The 19,352-nt window shown below is 46.2% G+C and overlaps 1 protein-coding gene across 7 annotated transcripts in view; it reads right to left on the reverse strand.

Moving 5' to 3' along the window:
* USP40 (ubiquitin specific peptidase 40) overlaps positions 1-19,352 on the reverse strand; it is a 703,484-nt gene that overhangs the window by 11,367 nt on the left and 672,765 nt on the right. For all 7 annotated transcript variants that reach the window (XM_086956273.1, XM_086956270.1, XM_086956267.1 and 4 more), the window contains one exon: positions 18,205-18,299. In XM_086956273.1, the coding sequence (XP_086812399.1) occupies positions 18,205-18,299 (95 nt within the window). The remainder of the gene's footprint in view (positions 1-18,204; positions 18,300-19,352) is intronic.

The following is a 19,352-nucleotide window of genomic DNA, read 5'->3' on the forward strand; positions in this document are numbered from 1 at the left end:
GGAACAGAGATGGGGGAAGCAAACGCTCATTGTTTTGTTGGTTGCTTAAGAGAGGAAGCTGGTGATTTGGAACCTCCCTGTCCACGTCCTGGCTGACGCTGATGGTAGTGGGACCTGGACTGGTGATGTTGATGGAAGCCTAGTGAGGGGTTTGGACCCTCTGCTGATACTGGCAACAGTCGTAGGGGCGGTATCTGCTCCTAAACTCCTTGCGCTTCTCTAGACTCACTGCTTTCAGGGTGGCGAGCTCAGATTTCATCCTTGTCATTTCATCATCGGCATGGGTGCCGAGTAGGTTCCATTGAAGAGCAGATTCAGAAATCTGTGCTTTGCCTCTGGTTTCAGTCCAGAAAGCCGAGCCAGGAGGAGCGCCTAGCGCAGATCCCCTGCACTGGGAGTATCGGTGGGCTGCTAGGTACGAAGTATCAGCTGCCATGTTGATCACCTGATTCCGCACTAATCCACCCTACTGGAAATCTTGCCGATCTTCCTTAGGCAGTTTTTGTTTGAACCTAGACAGGGAGTCAAATTGTGTCCTATCATATCTTTCTAAAAGGGCTGAGGCACTAGCGACTTTCAGATAGGAAGCAGAGGTGTTGCACATCGTTTTCCCTAGGGAGTCCATCTGCTTACTGTCCTTATCGGGTGGTTCAATAGAGGGCACCGCCCCTGGGTGAGTCTTCCTAGCCGCTGCCACTATGACAGTCTGGCGGTGGATCAGCCCTCAGAAAGAGGGGATCCTGGTCAGGTGCTTTACACTTCTTTTCAATACACAATGGTGCAGGCCCTATCGATGCTGGTGCAAGCAAATTCTGAAGAGCTGGTTCAAGCAGACCAAGTACCAGAGAAAGCAGTGAGCTGGAAGACGACCTGTGATACAGTGTCTCAAAGATTACTGTTGCCGAGGTGGTTGGAGCAGGCATCTCAATGTTAAGCTTAGCTGCACCTCTACATAAGACCTCATTGAATGTGACAATATCGTCCACTGGTGAAACCCTAACTGGAGGTGATCACAGTCAGTGTAGGTGATTAGTCTAACAGACTATCTGGATGTATCTGTAGATCGGGAAGGAGACCTGTTTCTGTGGCTCCAAGATCTGGACGAGAAGGAGTTATGGGATCTGGAAGGTGATCATCTGTGAGTTGTCCTAGACCGAGACCTTCTTGTTGAAGGAGAATGTGCCTTCTTGAAGGTCTTTGCGGAGATTTCGTGGCAGTTGTCGCAGAAGGAGGAGCATCAGCGGAGATTCCGGAAGGTGAATAGGTTTGAGAAGTCCAAACCTGGACTTTGCCCTGGAACTCTTCATTATTTCACACTCTGTAGCCACCACGGTTAAAGATTAACTGATGGCGTCAATTGTTCTAGACTAGGGGATCCCTCTGGAGTAATCTTCACAATTCTGAGTTCTGGATAGGATGATATGCTTCTAGATGTCGACTGTCAGACCTCGAAGCTCATCTCTGTGTTTGTCACGACTTCGGTGCGGGTTAACCAAAAGCCTGCTGCCTTTTTGCCAGTGGAGACACGTGCAAAGTCATACGTCTCAACAACATCCTTCTAGACGCTGAGCGCCTCAGTCTCGACATTGGCAAAACTGTCAACCGTCTGTGCCTTGATGGCAGCGAGGGCCCTGACACTAAAATTCTATGCCTAACGTCGGTGGAGTTTTTGACATTGACCGCCCATGCTTGTTTGGCAGCGAGGCTCTCGATGTTGAACGTCTGGCTCGGACGTTGGTTTAGATCTCGAAGTTGTCAATGTCAGCCAGTGAAGCGGCAGACACGTTCTTGTTGCCGACCGAAGTCTAGACATCAAATTACTTGGGGCCATCTCCGGTGACGATCTTTGGGCTTTAGTTCTTGATGCCAGAGTAAGCAGTTTCAGCGTCGACTGTCTTCGCCGATGAGGCAGAACGCCTTGACGGCAATTTCTCCTTTGACATTGCTGAATGCTGCAGAGGTCTTGATGTCGATCGTGACTGTGAGCAAACAGGTATTCTTGACATTGATCTTCTCTCTGTTGATGGGGAGGCAGAGCAGTGTCTTCTTTTTTCCTTGGGACTGAAGAGGAACTGGCAACTGCGTGCGTCTTCCTCGCCGCTGCCACAATTACAGAGTCTGCTGGAGGGTCAGATTTTACAAAAACGGGGTCAGAAGAGGCCGGTTTGTATTTCTTCTGAATGTGGGCTGGCACCGCTCGGATAGCCGCTGGAGTTAGGAAAACCTCTTTGACAGGATCCATAATCCCCGGGACTAAAGGCAGCAGTGGACGAGAGATAGCTTTTTTGAGTAAAGTCTCAAAAATTACTGTCGTTGTAACCTGAGGGACAGACATTTCAATGCTCAGCTTCTGAGCTCCTCTTTGCAGGACATCCAGATAAGTGCCAATGTCATCCACTTGGGAGGATCTGGACGTAGGACTGTCCGTCAACGTAGGGGAGTAATCCCTCTTGGAAGACCTGGTAGAAGAGGTAGATGAAGTAGACGGAGTTCGTCGACGCCTACGGTGAGCACTGTGCCTCCTCTCCCGTGATCTTTTTGAACGCTCATCCCTTCTAGGAGAGCGAGATCTGACCCGATCTTCTGAACGAGGCCTGACCGGCTTTTCTCTTCTGGGAGATCGGGATCTTCTGGGAGATCTGGTTGGTGTTCTCACAGGTGATTTGCGCCTGGGAGGACTATGCTTGTCCATCTCCTCTACCAGACTCTGAAGAGGAGACCTGTGTTGTGGGCTGACATATTTTTGCATACGTTTGGCAGCCCCAGAATCTCGCCAATGGTCCAAAGACTTGTACCATCTAGGTGACAGTCTGACTTGCTCAGCCGAAGGATCTGGCCGACGCACAGGAGATCTGCGCACAGGACTTCTGGACCTTGAAGATGCAGTTGAGGAGCCAGACGGCCGTGAAGTGGAATGACCAGAAGCTGACTCCGTTACCATGATCACAGAGTTTCTTTCTGAATGCCTCGACGTCGAGCGTTCTTCTCTCGCCGCCGAACGCCTTTGGGGGGTCGGCGGGTCAAACAATCTCGACTTCGAATGCCTCGACAGCGATCGATGTGAGGATCTATGGTCTCTCGACGCCGAGCGGCGATGACCAGCCGTCAACGGAGTCCTCTGTCTCGATGTCGAACGGCGATGACCGGCCGTCGACTGAGTTCTCCGTCTCGACGTCAAACGGCGATGCCCGGCCGTCGACGGAGCCCTCTCTCTCGACGTCGAACGAGGATGTCCAGTCGTCGACGGAGCTCTGTCTCGACGTCGAACGGTGATGACCGGCCGTCGACGGAGTTATCTGTCTCGACGTCGAGTGCCTGTGCGACGAAGGCGGAGGGGTATTCGACACCCTCGATGCCGAGCGTCGACGAGACACTGACGGAGACTGCGTCCTCGACACCGATCGACGAGTTACTGTTGATGGCGGAGGGGTCTTGGTCCTCGACGCCGAACGCCGCTTCTTGAACGACGGCGGAGGGGTCACACTTCTCGACGCCGGTCGAGAAGTGTGACCCCTGGCTGACGGCGGAGGAATGACCCCCTTCGACGCCGATCGTCCCCTGGTTGACGACGGCGGAAGGGCGTTTGATCTCGATGCCGACCGTCGCCCGGTTGACGGCGGCAGAGTCACATCTCTCGACGCCGATCGTCGCTCGTTGACGACGGCGGAAGGGATCTCGACGATGGAATTGGATCCTTCGACTTCGTCGACGTACCTGTTCATCTTTTCGACGGCGAGCCCGCCGTCAACGGCCTTTTTGAATCCAAACGATCCACCAGTGGTTCTTTCCTCTGGCCAAGCCTGACGCTGAGGCTGAAGGGATGGAAGACCTGTCTTTTGAAGATGTTTTAGTCTTCTTGGAACCCCTTCTTCCCTGGAGACCTTCCTCTGGATGACCTATGAGCCAGGCCATAGATGCGAATTCTCTCCCTGTCTTTGAGAGTTCTTCCTGACAGGTGCTCGCAGTGAGGACAGGTGCCTGGATCATGTTCTTCAGGCAGACAAAGGATACAAACATCGTGGTTGTCTGATTTTGCTTTCTTGTTACCACAAGGACACTTATCAAAAAGTGAAGTCATTTTCAACTGAAAATGCCCAGTAAACTCACTTAAAAAGGCAGTTCCTTACTTGACTAGATGAAAAATGTCAAAGTAAGTGAAAAAGTTGTTCAAAGTGAAGTAATCTTCTGTCAGAAAACAGAAATTAGTGGAGCTGTGTAACCATGATCCTTCCTGAAGGAGCCGGAAAGAAGAACAACTGACCTAACTGTCACCCCTGAGGCATGATGGGATACAGGGGGTCAGGGGTGCCTTAAAGGCACGGTGTCAGTTTATTGCTATGCAGCTACAGGTTAGCTTTTCAGTCTTTTTAGACTGTGTGTTTGCAATGCAGCCTGGGAGCTTTCTATGCTTCCAGTGAGTTATGAGAATTTCTACTGCTTTCTGAGCATTAAAACAGTTTCTAAACAATCTTTGGTGTTGTTTCTCATGTTTCTAATGCTTATTATTCATGTATGGTGGAAATTCTTCACAGCATATTTCAGCTCTGATGTTATTTGGCTGCTATTGCATTTTTTTAATATATATGTTTATATATATATATGTTTATATATATATATATATATGTATATATATGTGGGGCACATATAATATAGTGTTTCTGGGGACCCGCGCATGGGCGGGAATATTCTAATGCTTATGACTATTGATGAGGATCCCCTGGAAGAGAAGTCAGCGTTTCCTGCAGTATAGTGCGTTCTAGTTAGCTATACCCAAGATTAACTCACTTCACAGGTAGCTCGATGCGGGGCAGTGCAAGTCGCAGGAGATTGAGATAATCAGGCAATGCCTCTCTACTCCTGTTGGCGGTCACCCAAGCCCTAAGTATAGTCAGACAAGGGGCTCTGCCCGAACAGCACCGCAGCGATAGGATAGGCCCATCAGGAAAGACAGGGCCAGCAAATGTCAAATACCACCAGGGCCCCGAGCCCCAAAAGTCAATGTCCCCAGCAAACATGCCTCTCAAGGTCCAGCGCACTTAAAATGCATGAGATCAGACGGGCATAACTGGCACTGAGAATAGGCAAACAAGAACAAGATCGAAGCAGTACATTCCTGCAGCAGTTTTGAAAGCCACCTCGCCCCTCCGGCTCGTCACAGTAGCCAGCACCCACATCTGCCACGTGCGCAGCGCAACAAGCGAAGATGCTCCGCAATATGTGGCCGAATCGCCAGTTAGTCGTTACCTTAGTGTGGCAGTGGGTCAGCGGGTATTCCGATATTCCTGCTCAAAGCTCGGAACCCATAGGTCCAGTCCTGCATTAGGCGCCAATCGCGATGACGCAGCCCAATCCAAAATGGCGGCAGCTCACGCCGCCGCTTCTTAAAACTAATTCCGTGGCAGTTTGGAGGTTCAGTGGGCTCTCATGAAGGTTTATTTCATGCAAATTATCCTCTGCTTATCCAGAGCCTTACCCCACCTCCACACGATTTTGTCTAGGGCCGCCACACGATGCACCGCTTCTCCCTCGATCAGGCCTGTGGGGCCGCGCTATCAATTAGCACTCCGCGCCCGTGCAGGCCTACAGCGCCGCCGGATCCCACCGCGAGCTCCAGTCGGACCAAGTGTCCGGGTCCTTCCCAAGAGGTTCTAGTTGACCCAGGGCGCCGGCTCTTCGGTCGATTGTGCCTCAGGTCATCCGCTGCCGTTATGTACCGGTACAGGGTGTATACGATTAAGAACAGCCAGGAATATGAAAGGATTTCTCTTGCAGCCGGCGGAGCTCGGTGGTTAAGCAGCCATCTCGCTGCTCGTCCGGCCACGCCCCCGAGCACGCAGACCTTTAACCTAACAGCTTGCACTTCCCATTTGAGTACAGAAAGAGGCAAGAGTAGTACAGAAAGAGGCAAGAGAAGTAGAGAAAGATGCAAGAGTAGTGCAGAAAAAAACAAGAGAGGCAGAAACAGTAAGAAATGTGCAAAAAGAGTAAGAATTGTGCCGAAAAAAGCAGAGTTGCAGAAAGAGGCAAGAGAGATGCAAAAAGAGGCAAGAGGGGTGCAAAAAGAGAAGACGTGTGCAGAAAGAGGCAAGCGGGGTGCAGAAAGAGGCAAGAGGGGTGCAAAAAGAGGCAAGAGAAGTACAGAAAGAACCAAAAGAGGGGTGCAGAAAGAGGCAAGATGGGTGCAGAAAGAGGCAAGAAGGGTGCAGAAAGAGGGAAGAGAGGTGCAGAAAGAGGGAAGAGGGGTGCAGAAAGAGGCAAGAGGGGTGCAGAAAGAGGCAAGAGGGGTGCAAAAAGAGGCAAGAGGGGTGCAAAAAGAGGCAAGAGAAGTACAGAAAGAACCAAAAGAGGAGCAGAAAGAGGCAAGAGGGGTGCAGAAAGAGGGAAGAGGGGTGTAGAAAGAGGCAAGCGAGGTGCAGAAAGAAGCAAGAGAGGAAAAAAGGCGTGGAAAGAAGCAAAAGAGCTGTAGAAAGAGGCAAGAAAGATACAGAAAGAAGCAAAAGAAGCACAGAAAGAAGCAAGAGAGGTGTAGGAAGAGTCAAGAAAGGAAGAAAGGTACAGAAAGAGGCAAGAAAGGTGCAGAAAGAGGCAATAGAAGTGCATAAAAAAGCAAGAGAAGTGCAGAAAGAAGCAAGAGAAATGCAGAAAGAGGCAAAAGAGGTCTATGCACTTTTAGCAATAAGTAACATGTGACCAGTCCAGCTTTGCAAAGGGCCTTTCACCACGCTGTAACACAGATAGCTGTATTTTTGGTATTATTTGAGCCGTTTCAGCTAGAAACATGTTTTTTGTTTAAATCTGCATTCGGAGGTGATGGATTATGTGGCAAATGCGGAAAAGTTATAATTATGAGAAATTCGGCGTGGCCGAACAGTCGCATAATTCTAGTGGCCCGTCTCATACCTCTGACTAGGTCCAGAAGTGCTCCTCTGTGGTTGCTTCTTTTTTTGTGTGTTTTTGAGTTTACAGTTTGGCTTCTATGGAAACGAGGAAGACTAAACCAGAGTTTTCCACTCCACAACACAGACTACCATACCACATAATTACTCTTCATAACACACAATCCCATTCTACAGAATTCCTATATTCTAAATACCTCATACTTTCTAGCCACATAATTTCACTGAACATACCACATAATTCCACTACACACAACATACATCCACTCCACTCCAAAAAACATTACTAAAAAGAGTTTACATTTACAACGCCAATAGCTCTAACTCTCGCACATGGGAGTCCTATTGCATTGCAAATACTTGTTTAACCAGTAGACGTGTTTGCAGAGTGGTGGAGAAAAGGGGCTGGGCCTCTAACCAGTGCTCAGGAATCCCGCTGCCTAGGATTTACAGGACTTGGACTTACAGTAGGTACCAGGAGGGCTTCATGGCCCCCAAAGTCCCTCAGAAGTAAAGTGGACTTCATTCCCTAACCAGTAGTGTGCCACGAGGCATGTTTGCAGAGTGGTGGAGAAAGGGGGATAGCCTCTGAAAACCTTTCAGCAATCCAGCTGTGTGGGGCTTACTGGAGGTAACAGGAGATGTAGCTGGCCCTCAAGGACATCCTTGAGGGGCAACTACCCCTCCTGTTACCTCCAGTAAACCCCACACAGCTGGATTGCTGAGACGTAGTCAGCGGCCACGTCCCCTTTTTACACCATTCAGCAAACGTGCCTCCTGTCGCACTCCTGCTTGAGGGATGAAGTACAGTTTAGTCCTGAAGCCCTCAGGACACAATGGGACCTCGTTGCCCCACCAGCAGTGCGCGAAGAGGTGCGATTTGAGGGTGTTGTAAAAGGGGGGCACCCTCGGACCACCTCTCAGCAATCCCACTGTGTGGGTCTTTCTGGAGGTACTTGGTGGGCTAGATGGCCCTTAAGGACCATCAGTAGTGAAGGGGACTTCATCCCCCAAACCAGAGAGTGGCAGAAGGCGCGTTTGCAGTGTAGTGCAGAGAGGGGGTGGGGCCTAAGGCAAGTTGCCAATTTCTTTCTTAAAAAAAAATAGGTTGGGGGCTGTGTGGACCCCCTTCCCTCGACACTTTTGGGCCCCAGCAACCGCATCCCCAGGCCTGAGCCATTTTAAAAAAATAAAATGAAAAGGGATGGGAAGCCTAAGGCTGATTACGGTCCTGGAACCCCATCACCCAGGGCATGGCCAATCCTTTTTTTTAAATGTGTCACCAGGGCCTTTGCGGCACCCTAGCCAGGCCATTTTAGGCCACGGGGACCTTATCCTCTCTATTTACATTACCGCCCCATGGACCGGGCTCACCCGGGGGCGTAAAGAAACTAAGCATGGGAGACTGCACTTTGTTTTAAAAAAAAATGACATTGTGGCGGGATTTGCTGACCCTACGGGACTCCTGCCGACATTTAAAAAAAATGTTTTGTGGGACCCCCTGAACAGGCCCAGGGGGTCATTGTGTTTCTATCTTGCCCCCTTTTCTATCCTTTTTTTAACCTTTTTTCTTGTTACTTGGTTCAACCGAGTAACAAGATGGCTGCCAACACTTCCTGGTTTGAAGTGTTGGTAGCCCATCAGATCTCAGGGTTGAGATAGGGAGGATTTGAGGATCTTCAGCGGCCACAGTTGTATATCTGAGAAATCTTTAAATTTCTCAGGAACTACTGAACAAATTCACACCATTTACCAAAAGCTGCGCTTTCTGAACCAAGAGCTACCTTTTTGCCAAATATGGTGTAATTCTGTTCAGCAGTTCGCGCTGTAGTCGTGCCTAAAGTTTCCTACGGAAATGAACATGGAGAAAACATGTTTTGGCAGCCCCCTTTTTTCTTCGCCTCCACTTGATGAATCACATTTGAAACGTTTAACACCACAGTTGAAGTGAGTGGGCCATTAGTTTTAAAACTTTCGCAAAGATTCGTCAAACGGCTCCAAAGATATTGGCAAAAGAAAAAATGATTTTTACATAGAAAGAAGGTCCTAACTTTATATAATATATATATATATATATATATATCTCCACCAAAGCGATCCTCAGACTCTGCGCTCTTAACTGTGGGTGCTCAGCAAAGGGGCCAGATCATGGCCCAATTAATTTTTCCACTAAGAAAGCGGCACTCAGGGTTTGTAAAGTTCAGCAGTTTCACTTTATTTCTCCAGCTCGGACTGGAGAAATAAAGTGAAACTGCTGACTTTACAAACCCTGAGTGCCTGGTGATAGAGATAGAGATAGAGATAGAGATATATATATATATATATATAATCCAACTTGTCTCCAAAGTGCCTCGAGCACAGACAGCTACGCAGACAGCAAAAATAGGCCAGAGTCGGACTTGTTCTTCGCGAATGCTTTATTTAGTGCATAAAATGGTGCATGTCGTCAGACGCGTTTCGGGCACGTCCATGCCCTTGCTCACGGATACCTAATGGTAAAACAGCACTGTAATTTAAAAGAAGGATCACCTGTGTATTACGTGCCAACCAGTGATCAAGCATAGCCACAGAAATAGGACTGAACAACAAAGCTGTCAGATAGAACTTACTAAGGCAGGCGCCATTTTAAAGTGCGTATAGTGCAGAGTCACGGCATGAATAGTAAACAAATAGTAAACAAACAATCACGTTAACGTTATGGCTGATTATTGTAAACATTGATATATACTTTCTAAAGTGCTTGTGTGCAGATTGCAAATCAAAAAATGCTAATATGTCAACATGTGAACAGCAATCAATGGCATATGTTGAGCTGGAGAAATCGCGCTCCCAAGACATGCACAAATGCGTGAATATTGCGCCATATATCCTTTCACTCTATTGTCTGTACAAATACATTGAATTGGAAAGGATGTTTGGACCAAGCCTCAAATAAGCTAAACACGATGTGCTCGACAGTAAAAATGGCTGACATATTATTTACAACAAGGGGTGGTGAGGGACAGAGTCTCTGAATTAAGCAGAAAGCTCTCACCCAGTCAAGAGATCAGGGCTAGATCCAACACTGTTTTTTAGCTCACTGCACCATCCCAGTTTCAGAACCTGGCTGTATGCAAATTAGTCTGTTCCTGTTCCAGTGCATGATGGGAACAGGGCAAACCAAACTACAAAAGCCAATTCTACCACTGGGAAGGAAACAAGCTCCCGGGGACCGGTTTCTGGCATTACAGCCGTCTTCGGCCCGGTTTGCTTGAATCCTGATGGTGCAATGAGCAAGGGTCTCACATCTGAGAATACCCTTCCACGCTTAGGGTGGACAAAAATATTTACAACAAGGGGTGGTGAGGGACAGAGTCTCTGAATTAAGCAGAAAGCTCTCACCCAGTCAAGAGATCAGGGCTAGATCCAACACCGTTTTTTAGCTCACTGCACCATCCCAGTTTCAGAACCTGGCTGTATGCAAATTAGTCTGTTCCTGTCCCAGTGCATGATGGGAACAGGGCAAACCAAACTACAAAAGCCAATTCTACCACTGGGAAGGAAACAAGCTCCCGGGGACCGGTTTCTGGCATTACAGCCGTCTTCGGCCCGGTTTGCTTGAATCCTGATGGTGCAATGAGCAAGGGTCTCACATCTGAGAATACCCTTCCACGCTTAGGGTGGACAAAAATATTTACAACAAGGGGTGGTGAGGGACAGAGTCTCTGAATTAAGCAGAAAGCTCTCACCCAGTCAAGAGATCAGGGCTAGATCCAACACCGTTTTTTAGCTCACTGCACCATCCCAGTTTCAGAACCTGGCTGTATGCAAATTAGTCTGTTCCTGTCCCAGTGCATGATGGGAACAGGGCAAACCAAACTACAAAAGCCAATTCTACCACTGGGAAGGAAACAAGCTCCCGGGGACCGGTTTCTGGCATTACAGCCGTCTTCGGCCCGGTTTGCTTGAATCCTGATGGTGCAATGAGCAAGGGTCTCACATCTGAGAATACCCTTCCACGCTTAGGGTGGACAAAAATATTTACAACAAGGGGTGGTGAGGGACAGAGTCTCTGAATTAAGCAGAAAGCTCTCACCCAGTCAAGAGATCAGGGCTAGATCCAACACCGTTTTTTAGCTCACTGCACCATCCCAGTTTCAGAACCTGGCTGTATGCAAATTAGTCTGTTCCTGTCCCAGTGCATGATGGGAACAGGGCAAACCAAACTACAAAAGCCAATTCTACCACTGGGAAGGAAACAAGCTCCCGGGGACCGGTTTCTGGCATTACAGCCGTCTTCGGCCCGGTTTGCTTGAATCCTGATGGTGCAATGAGCAAGGGTCTCACATCTGAGAATACCCTTCCACGCTTAGGGTGGACAAAAATATTTACAACAAGGGGTGGTGAGGGACAGAGTCTCTGAATTAAGCAGAAAGCTCTCACCCAGTCAAGAGATCAGGGCTAGATCCAACACCGTTTTTTAGCTCACTGCACCATCCCAGTTTCAGAACCTGGCTGTATGCAAATTAGTCTGTTCCTGTCCCAGTGCATGATGGGAACAGGGCAAACCAAACTACAAAAGCCAATTCTACCACTGGGAAGGAAACAAGCTCCCGGGGACCGGTTTCTGGCATTACAGCCGTCTTCGGCCCGGTTTGCTTGAATCCTGATGGTGCAATGAGCAAGGGTCTCACATCTGAGAATACCCTTCCACGCTTAGGGTGGACAAAAATATTTACAACAAGGGGTGGTGAGGGACAGAGTCTCTGAATTAAGCAGAAAGCTCTCACCCAGTCAAGAGATCAGGGCTAGATCCAACACCGTTTTTTAGCTCACTGCACCATTTTCTGAATCGTTTTTGGCCACTATAGGTGTGGCAGGGTATACTCAGACATGAGTCCCTTTCTCACTGCTCCATCAGGATTCAAGCAAGCCGGGCCGAAGACGGCTGAAATGCCAGAAACCGGTCCCCGGTAGCTTGTCTCCTTTCTGGTGAAGAATTGGCTTGGTAGTTTAGTCTGCCCTGTTCCCATGATGCACTGGGCCAGGGACAGACTGATTTGCATATAGCCAGGTTCTGAGCTGGGATGGGGCAGTGAGATAAATAACGGTGATGGAACAAGCCCTGATCTTTGGACTGGGTAAGAGTGGTCTGCTCAATTCAGACACTCTGTTCATCACCACCCCCTTTTCTGAATCGTTTTTGGCCACTATAGGTGTGGCAGGGTATACTCAGACATGAGTCCCTTTCTCACTGCTCCATCAGGATTCAAGCAAGCCGGGCCGAAGACGGCTGAAATGCCAGAAACCGGTCCCCGGTAGCTTGTCTCCTTTCTGGTGAAGAATTGGCTTGGTAGTTTAGTCTGCCCTGTTCCCATGATGCACTGGGCCAGGGACAGACTGATTTGCATATAGCCAGGTTCTGAGCTGGGATGGGGCAGTGAGATAAATAACGGTGATGGATCAAGCCCTGATCTTTGGACTGGGTAAGAGTGGTCTGCTCAATTCAGACACTCTGTTCATCACCACCCCCTTTTCTGAATCGTTTTTGGCCACTATAGGTGTGGCAGGGTATACTCAGACATGAGTCCCTTTCTCACTGCTCCATCAGGATTCAAGCAAGCCGGGCCGAAGACGGCTGAAATGCCAGAAACCGGTCCCCGGTAGCTTGTCTCCTTTCTGGTGAAGAATTGGCTTGGTAGTTTAGTCTGCCCTGTTCCCATGATGCACTGGGCCAGGGACAGACTGATTTGCATATAGCCAGGTTCTGAGCTGGGATGGGGCAGTGAGATAAATAACGGTGATGGATCAAGCCCTGATCTTTGGACTGGGTAAGAGTGGTCTGCTCAATTCAGACACTCTGTTCATCACCACCCCCTTTTCTGAATCACTTTACATATTAGACACAATGCTAGCGTGCAAATTGCAAATTCATAGCTAGAGTAGCATGTATATCACAATCATTGTACGACAATCTATTATATAAGCCAAAACGATTGGATACCATTAAGAAACATACCCAAATGTATAAAGATGCAAAGTTCACCCTTAAAATACATTGACTGTACAAATACATAATGTTTAAAACCGACCCTTACGTACATTAAATCTATAAACAGCATTGTAGGACACCCCTCTGCCTGATGGTTCTATCATATGTACAGCATATGGTCTACACCCTCACCATTACGGTGTTCCTAATGGGTGATCTGGGCATGGTTATGTGTCTCACATGGGGCGATACAGGAATACTGATCCTAAAATATTAATGACAGTGCTAAAACTGGTGTTTAAAGTGCATAAAAGTTAAAATAAGTGTGCTAAAGTGCTTTGAATCCTTATATCAAAGTTAGAAAATTATGTCATATATGCCAAAAGGGTAGTCAGTAATACAAAGTTGAATACATATTGGAATTATACGCTAGTTACTGAGAGCCCTCAGTATATCCTGGTCTTAAAATGGTGCCACGAGATTATCATACTATACTGAGTTGGGACTATTCATAAGAAGTTGCGTAGATCTTCCCCCATGTTGAGGCCTCCTGGGGTCTTACTGTTTAGTTGGACAATCTACCTGGACTCTAGTTGTCTCAGAGTCTTTTCATTATCACCTCCTTTCTTATTGGGAACTACTGCATCAATCACGAAATATTTAAGGTGTGATACATCTTTACCGTGCGTAGTTTGGAAATGCTGTGCTACAGGGTAGCTCTGGTCAGCATTAACTATCGCACGTAAATGTTGCAAGTTGCGTACATGGACTGCCAACTTGGTGCTGCCCACATACACAAGGTTGCAGCTACACCGTAGTACGTATACCGCCAGTTCTGTGCGGCAAGTGAAATGTGTTTTGATGGCAATCGGGGTTGCATCAAATGGGGTAACATAGGTGGAAGTGTTAACCCCGAATTTGCAAGCCCGACAGGAACTACAATGGAAAAATCCTTTCCGTGGTGATAGCCAGTCGGTTTTAGATGCAGTCTCTGGGCTGTTTTTGACCAAATCATTACGCATACCGTAAGCACGTCTGAAGGTGACCCTGGGGCATCTGGTAAAACTTCTTTGAGCACATGATCAGTCATTACTATTGGCCATTGCTGTTTCACTATCTTGGTGATTTGGCGTGATTGTCGCCTGTAGCCTGTTATCAGCCTTATTGCCCCACTCTCCTGCTTTCTACCAGGTGTTTCTATGTTGGATCTATTTGGATCTATAAGCTCGAGGCGGTTTAAGGTATTTGCTTTCTTCATTGCCTCATCTAAGCTACTAGGATTATAACCCCTCGCCATGAGTCTAATTTTGACTTCACGTTGATGTAGATCCCTGCGTTCTGGTGTACTGCAGGTTCTATGTATCCTGAGAAATTCCCCATAAGGGATACTTTTGATGGTATGGTGAGGGTGGAAACTTTCTGCATGTAAAATTGTGTTTCCTGAAGTTGTTTTTCGAAACAGGCTGGTAACTATCTTATTCTCTTGTATTTCTACATGCACATCTAGAAAGTTGGCTTCTTTAGGGCTAGTGTTGGCTGTGAATTGTAAATTCAATTTGTTAATTTTGTTCATGTTGATAACTTTTACAAATTCCTGGGCCTGTGCCACAGTCCCCCGCCAAATAACAAAGACGTCATCAATGTATCGCCAGTATTTTACGACATTGTTCAACCAATAGCCCACATGTTGCCCCTTGAGTACATGTTCCTCCCACCAGCCTACGTGGAGCCCCGCGTAGCTGGGGGAGAAACATGACCCCCACTGCCACGCCCCTAAGTTGTTTGTATACCATGTTGTTAAATAGAAATACATTGTTGTTTAAACATTTATCAACCATCTTGATTAGCATTTGGTTGTGCCGGTACATTTCAACTGGGCGTTTTTCAAGAAAAAATTGCATGGCTCTTATACCGTCTATGTGGGCTATGCTGGTATACAGTGTTGATATGTCCATAGTTATGAATAAAAGGTCATCCGACCATGAACACTGGTTAATATGAAACAAGAACTCTGTCATGTCTTTGATATATGCTGGTAATGCAGTCACAAACTCTTGTAGGTAGTAAGCAATATATTCGGACGTGTTTTCGAAGATACTATTGATTGCAGATACAATGGGTCTACCTGGTACAGGGACTTGTTGTTTATGTACCTTAGGGATAAAGTACATGTTGGGGAGCACAGGAAACTCTTTAAGGAGGAATTTCAATTCATCTTTGGAGATGAGCCCATCTCGCTTCCATTGATGCAAATCATTGCGATACAGTTCTTGAATATGTTTGACTGCTGTCATGTCAGTTTTTAAATAACATGTTTGGTCGCTTAAATGTCAATTGCCTCCTCAATATATTCTTTCCTGCCCCAGATCACAATGTTTCCGCCCTTATCGGACTTCTTGATTATAATATTTTTATTTTCTTTCAGTTTATTCATTAAAGTTGTATACTGCCTCATTTTGTGAGAGGGCGGTTTGTGTGATCTTGCCGTTTTGTATTGCAGTGTCTTTAGTTCTTCAATCACCCTGTCTGTATACACGTCGATAGCATCTCTAGGCATGTTCGGAATACATGTTGATGTTGGTTTGAATGGACTTGAAGAGGGATCTCCCAATGTCAGGCCCTCTTGATCTGCTATTTCTTGTGTACTGCTCAAGTTCTCATCTTCATTGCGCAATTCATGTAGGGCACGCATTAGCCCCACGTCTTTAGCTTGTAATCCACTGAGGTCGCCTTTTTTACCTCGGTCCAAGTTCTTTTTGGTTTCTAAGCTAGTTTTGATGGTATAATATTTTTTAAGTTTGATTTTACGGATGAACTTGAATATATCTACTCTTGTGTTGCAGTAAATGAAATTGCTCTCAGGGCAATAGGAGAGTCCTAGAGATAGTAGTTGTTTTTCTGCTGCTGTAAGGTCGATTTCGGTTAGATTGATGATGGTATTCTCATCACCTACTTTTTGTATCTCCAAAATCATTTCTTCTTTTGCCTTCCTTTTTGTTGTGGCGCACCTGCGTCGCTGTCTCCTCCTTGCATTTCTCCTTTGCCTTGAGTTTGCTTCTGAGTCCTCGGACGTAGAGTGGATTTCATTTGCATGCGGATATATTCTAATTCCTCTGCTAGGGTCAAGTGCCCCATATCCCCTCGTTTTGAACCTGGGACACTGTCATCCGATTCATTTTCACTAGGCACTAGACTGGTGTCTGACCCAGATGCGGTGGACTCATTCCCTGCTGCTATGCTGGGTGTTGTTGTCCCTGAGTTCGATGCTGTAGTGGCTCTTTGTTTGCGCATGTGGTCGAATTTCCGGGCAAATGTATAAATCTGGCCCAACTCGTAATCCTGACGACCACGTGCGAATTTGTAGGTCTTTTTTGTTTTTATAACATCTTCATGTTTCTTTAGGCATTCTTTCATTTCCTTAATTGTTTTATCAATATGAGCCCGATCCTTGTTGAATTGTTCTTTCTCCAATTCCTTGCTGATGCACGCGATATATATATATATATATATATATATATTTTGTTTAGGCTCAAGATCCCCACACATGGGCGGGACTATTCAGTGCTTATTGATAAGTATCCCCTGGTAGAGAAGCCTTCTTCCTACAGAATATCCATTAGCATTGCCAAACTGATGGACCTCTGAGACTTTGTTTCTTAAATCGAAAGTGAAACTGCATAACAAGAATTGGAATTAATCTGTTAAATTCAGGGGTTACTAAATCAATCAGGTCATTAAACTTGGAAATATCAGCCAGTGGGGACTCCTGTAAAGTACATTAATCTTCTGCTCCCTCCCACAGTACTCAGTTATTCCAATACAGGCATCTGAGAGCTGAGCTCCCTTTGGCTGGCGCGCTCCTCATCACAATCATCCTGGTCATTCAGAATCCTTGCTATCATCATCAAATTTGCAGCCGGACAATTACACAAAGATCTAGGAGCAGGTTGCTGAGGATGCATGGACAACCGGTGGAGGGGAAGCTAACTACTGAATAGAAGCAACCATTTAAAGTGAAGATGAGGCAGCAGAGCTGTAACCACGGAATTAGGATAGATGCTACAAGTTGCAGTATGTGCGGAGTCATAACCGACGCTGGAGGTTGAGGCCACTAGTGTGTTCTGGTTGGGCCATGACAATTCTTGAAACATACACCCGAGAAAGTCAGGAAAGTCCACCAGAACATTACCCATAGGAGATTATTTGAAGGTAGGCATTCCCTGAATGGAACAAGATCTATCCTCAAATTGCAGCTTGGGGTGTTAATTGGAGATACAAGGCACCAGATGGGTGTCCAAATCTTGGGACCTTGGTTCTCAAGATCCTCATCAGAGTAGACGTGAACAGGTCTTCCTTTCCCGCAGGTCTAGCTCCATACTACTGTGCTCTTTTTTCTTGGATGGATGAGTTTTCCATGTTTATATGTGGTTGAGGTTTGAGTGTGATGCAGATAAACGCTGTAGTTGAAGAGGGAGCAATACCACAATAGGACTGTGCTTGACTGACATTGTGGTAGATGTTGACAGGATCTACATGGATGGACATATTAATGAATCTGTTGGAGTATTGATGGAGAGGTAATTGATAGGGGCAATACCAAGGAAGAAACCATGGATAATAAGAGGGCTAGAATGCTGACAATCATCAACATAGACTGAGGAGGCATCCATGACGATTTCTTCGTAAAGGAGGAGGCATTAGTTCTGCTTGTATTTACTCATCAACACAGAGGCTGTCAACGATGCAGAGGATTAGTGTACCTTCTCAGTCAAGGATGAAGCAGCTGTCATCAATTGATCAGAAGACCTATGTACATTGACCTTTTCTGAAGAGTACGCACCCACAAGTGGAGTCTGTTCCTTCAAGGGAGGAACAGATTATGGCAGAGAGCCTCAGAGGAAGATGCTCTGACAGGGTCCTGTGACCTCGGACAGGCACTGAGCAGCAATCAACATTTACTTATTTATTTTTGCGATTTGTAAAGCGCGACTTATACCCGTAGGTGTCTTGGCGCTGTTGAATTGACAAGGGCAAATCTAGACCATGTAGATCTCTAAGTAATGTGAACATGGTAAAGGGAAGACAAGTTAATTAGCTGTTTTCAGCTGCCTTCACATTCTGTGGTCTTGCTCATTGTCAAGACTAGGTCTAATGAGGTGTACGGTTTTATTAAGTTCACGGGCCGTTACATGACCAGTATTTAGAGAAATGCCTCATGGACGTAGTGTAAATATTCAATGACTGATTTCTCTTAATGCTAAATGGATGCATCTATTGCAGTTTCCAACCACTAGCACATAATTTAAAGTACTGACAGTGCAAACCACACACACTTACCTCCTCTGTTCTGTGACAGTGAAGGCTCTCAGCTTCTCCTTCCCAGCATCATCTTCAGCTGTGCTGAAGTCTGTTTTTTCATCTAGTAGCAGATTCTGCAAAATAAATAGCAAGAAGATTACCAAATTAGCAGTAGAATAGTAGTTAAGGTGCACATAAAATGTAAAAACAGGTTGAAAAAAACCCCACAGAAAGAAAGTAGGGACACATGAGAAAGTATCAGCCGGAGGTTATACGGTAAGTCAATCTGTAAGAACAGTTCTAAGATCTGGTGACTGTGTGTGTGTGTGTGTTTGTGAGTGTGTGTGTGTGTGTGTGTGTGTGTGAGTGGGTGTTTGTGATTGTGTGGGTGTGTATATAGACATACATATTTATTTCACTTAAGGAAACACAGTTTAAGTAGAGCTGTCTGTGCCCAATGTCATTAATCTGAAACTCGAGCAAAAGCCATGCAAACCATAACTTCCACAACAAATGAAATGCTCATTAAGTGATCCCTTGATTTGATAGATACAATTACAAATGCCGTAAATAATCTTGCAGACGAGATACCATACAAACGTTCCATCAATAATATGAAGGATTATTGGTGTATGTGTTGTTATTTAATTACATTGAGCTTTTAGGTGTTGTAAATATTGTGAGGTCACAAGCATTGCATTTGGTGTATAATTTATGGTTTGTACAGATGTTGTATGTGTTTTTAATTGTAGAGCAAACTATAAATGGTGAGCTTCATTGTTTTTTAGGTTTCTATTTATAACTTCACTTTATATGTGTTTAAGGATTTTCAGAGGTATTGTTAAACATGTTATAAACAGTTTCCCTTTAATTGTAACGTTTCAGTGAATTTCTGTTTTCTACATACTAAATTCAAGTTCTTTGAAATGATTCCCTTCCACTGTGAACAGGAGGATATATGGCCAAGCCACTCCCCAACCCGACGCAGGCAGTCAAGCCCCTGCTGCATATAGCTTTTGAGAATCAAGGCATAGACCTGCTCCCGTTTCTCTTTTGAAATTCTTTTATTGTACATTTTTTATTAATTCTTTTAAAGGTCTCGGAGCCCTATTGTTGGTTTGCATGCCCTTACAGACTTGGACCCTCTTGCTAGGCTTAGGTAGGGTTTGCAAGATCCCAGCACCCCG

The sequence above is a fragment of the Lissotriton vulgaris genome, chromosome 2_1 (assembly GCF_964263255.1).
Source record: "Lissotriton vulgaris chromosome 2_1, aLisVul1.2, whole genome shotgun sequence".
NCBI lineage: Eukaryota > Metazoa > Chordata > Amphibia > Caudata > Salamandridae > Lissotriton > Lissotriton vulgaris.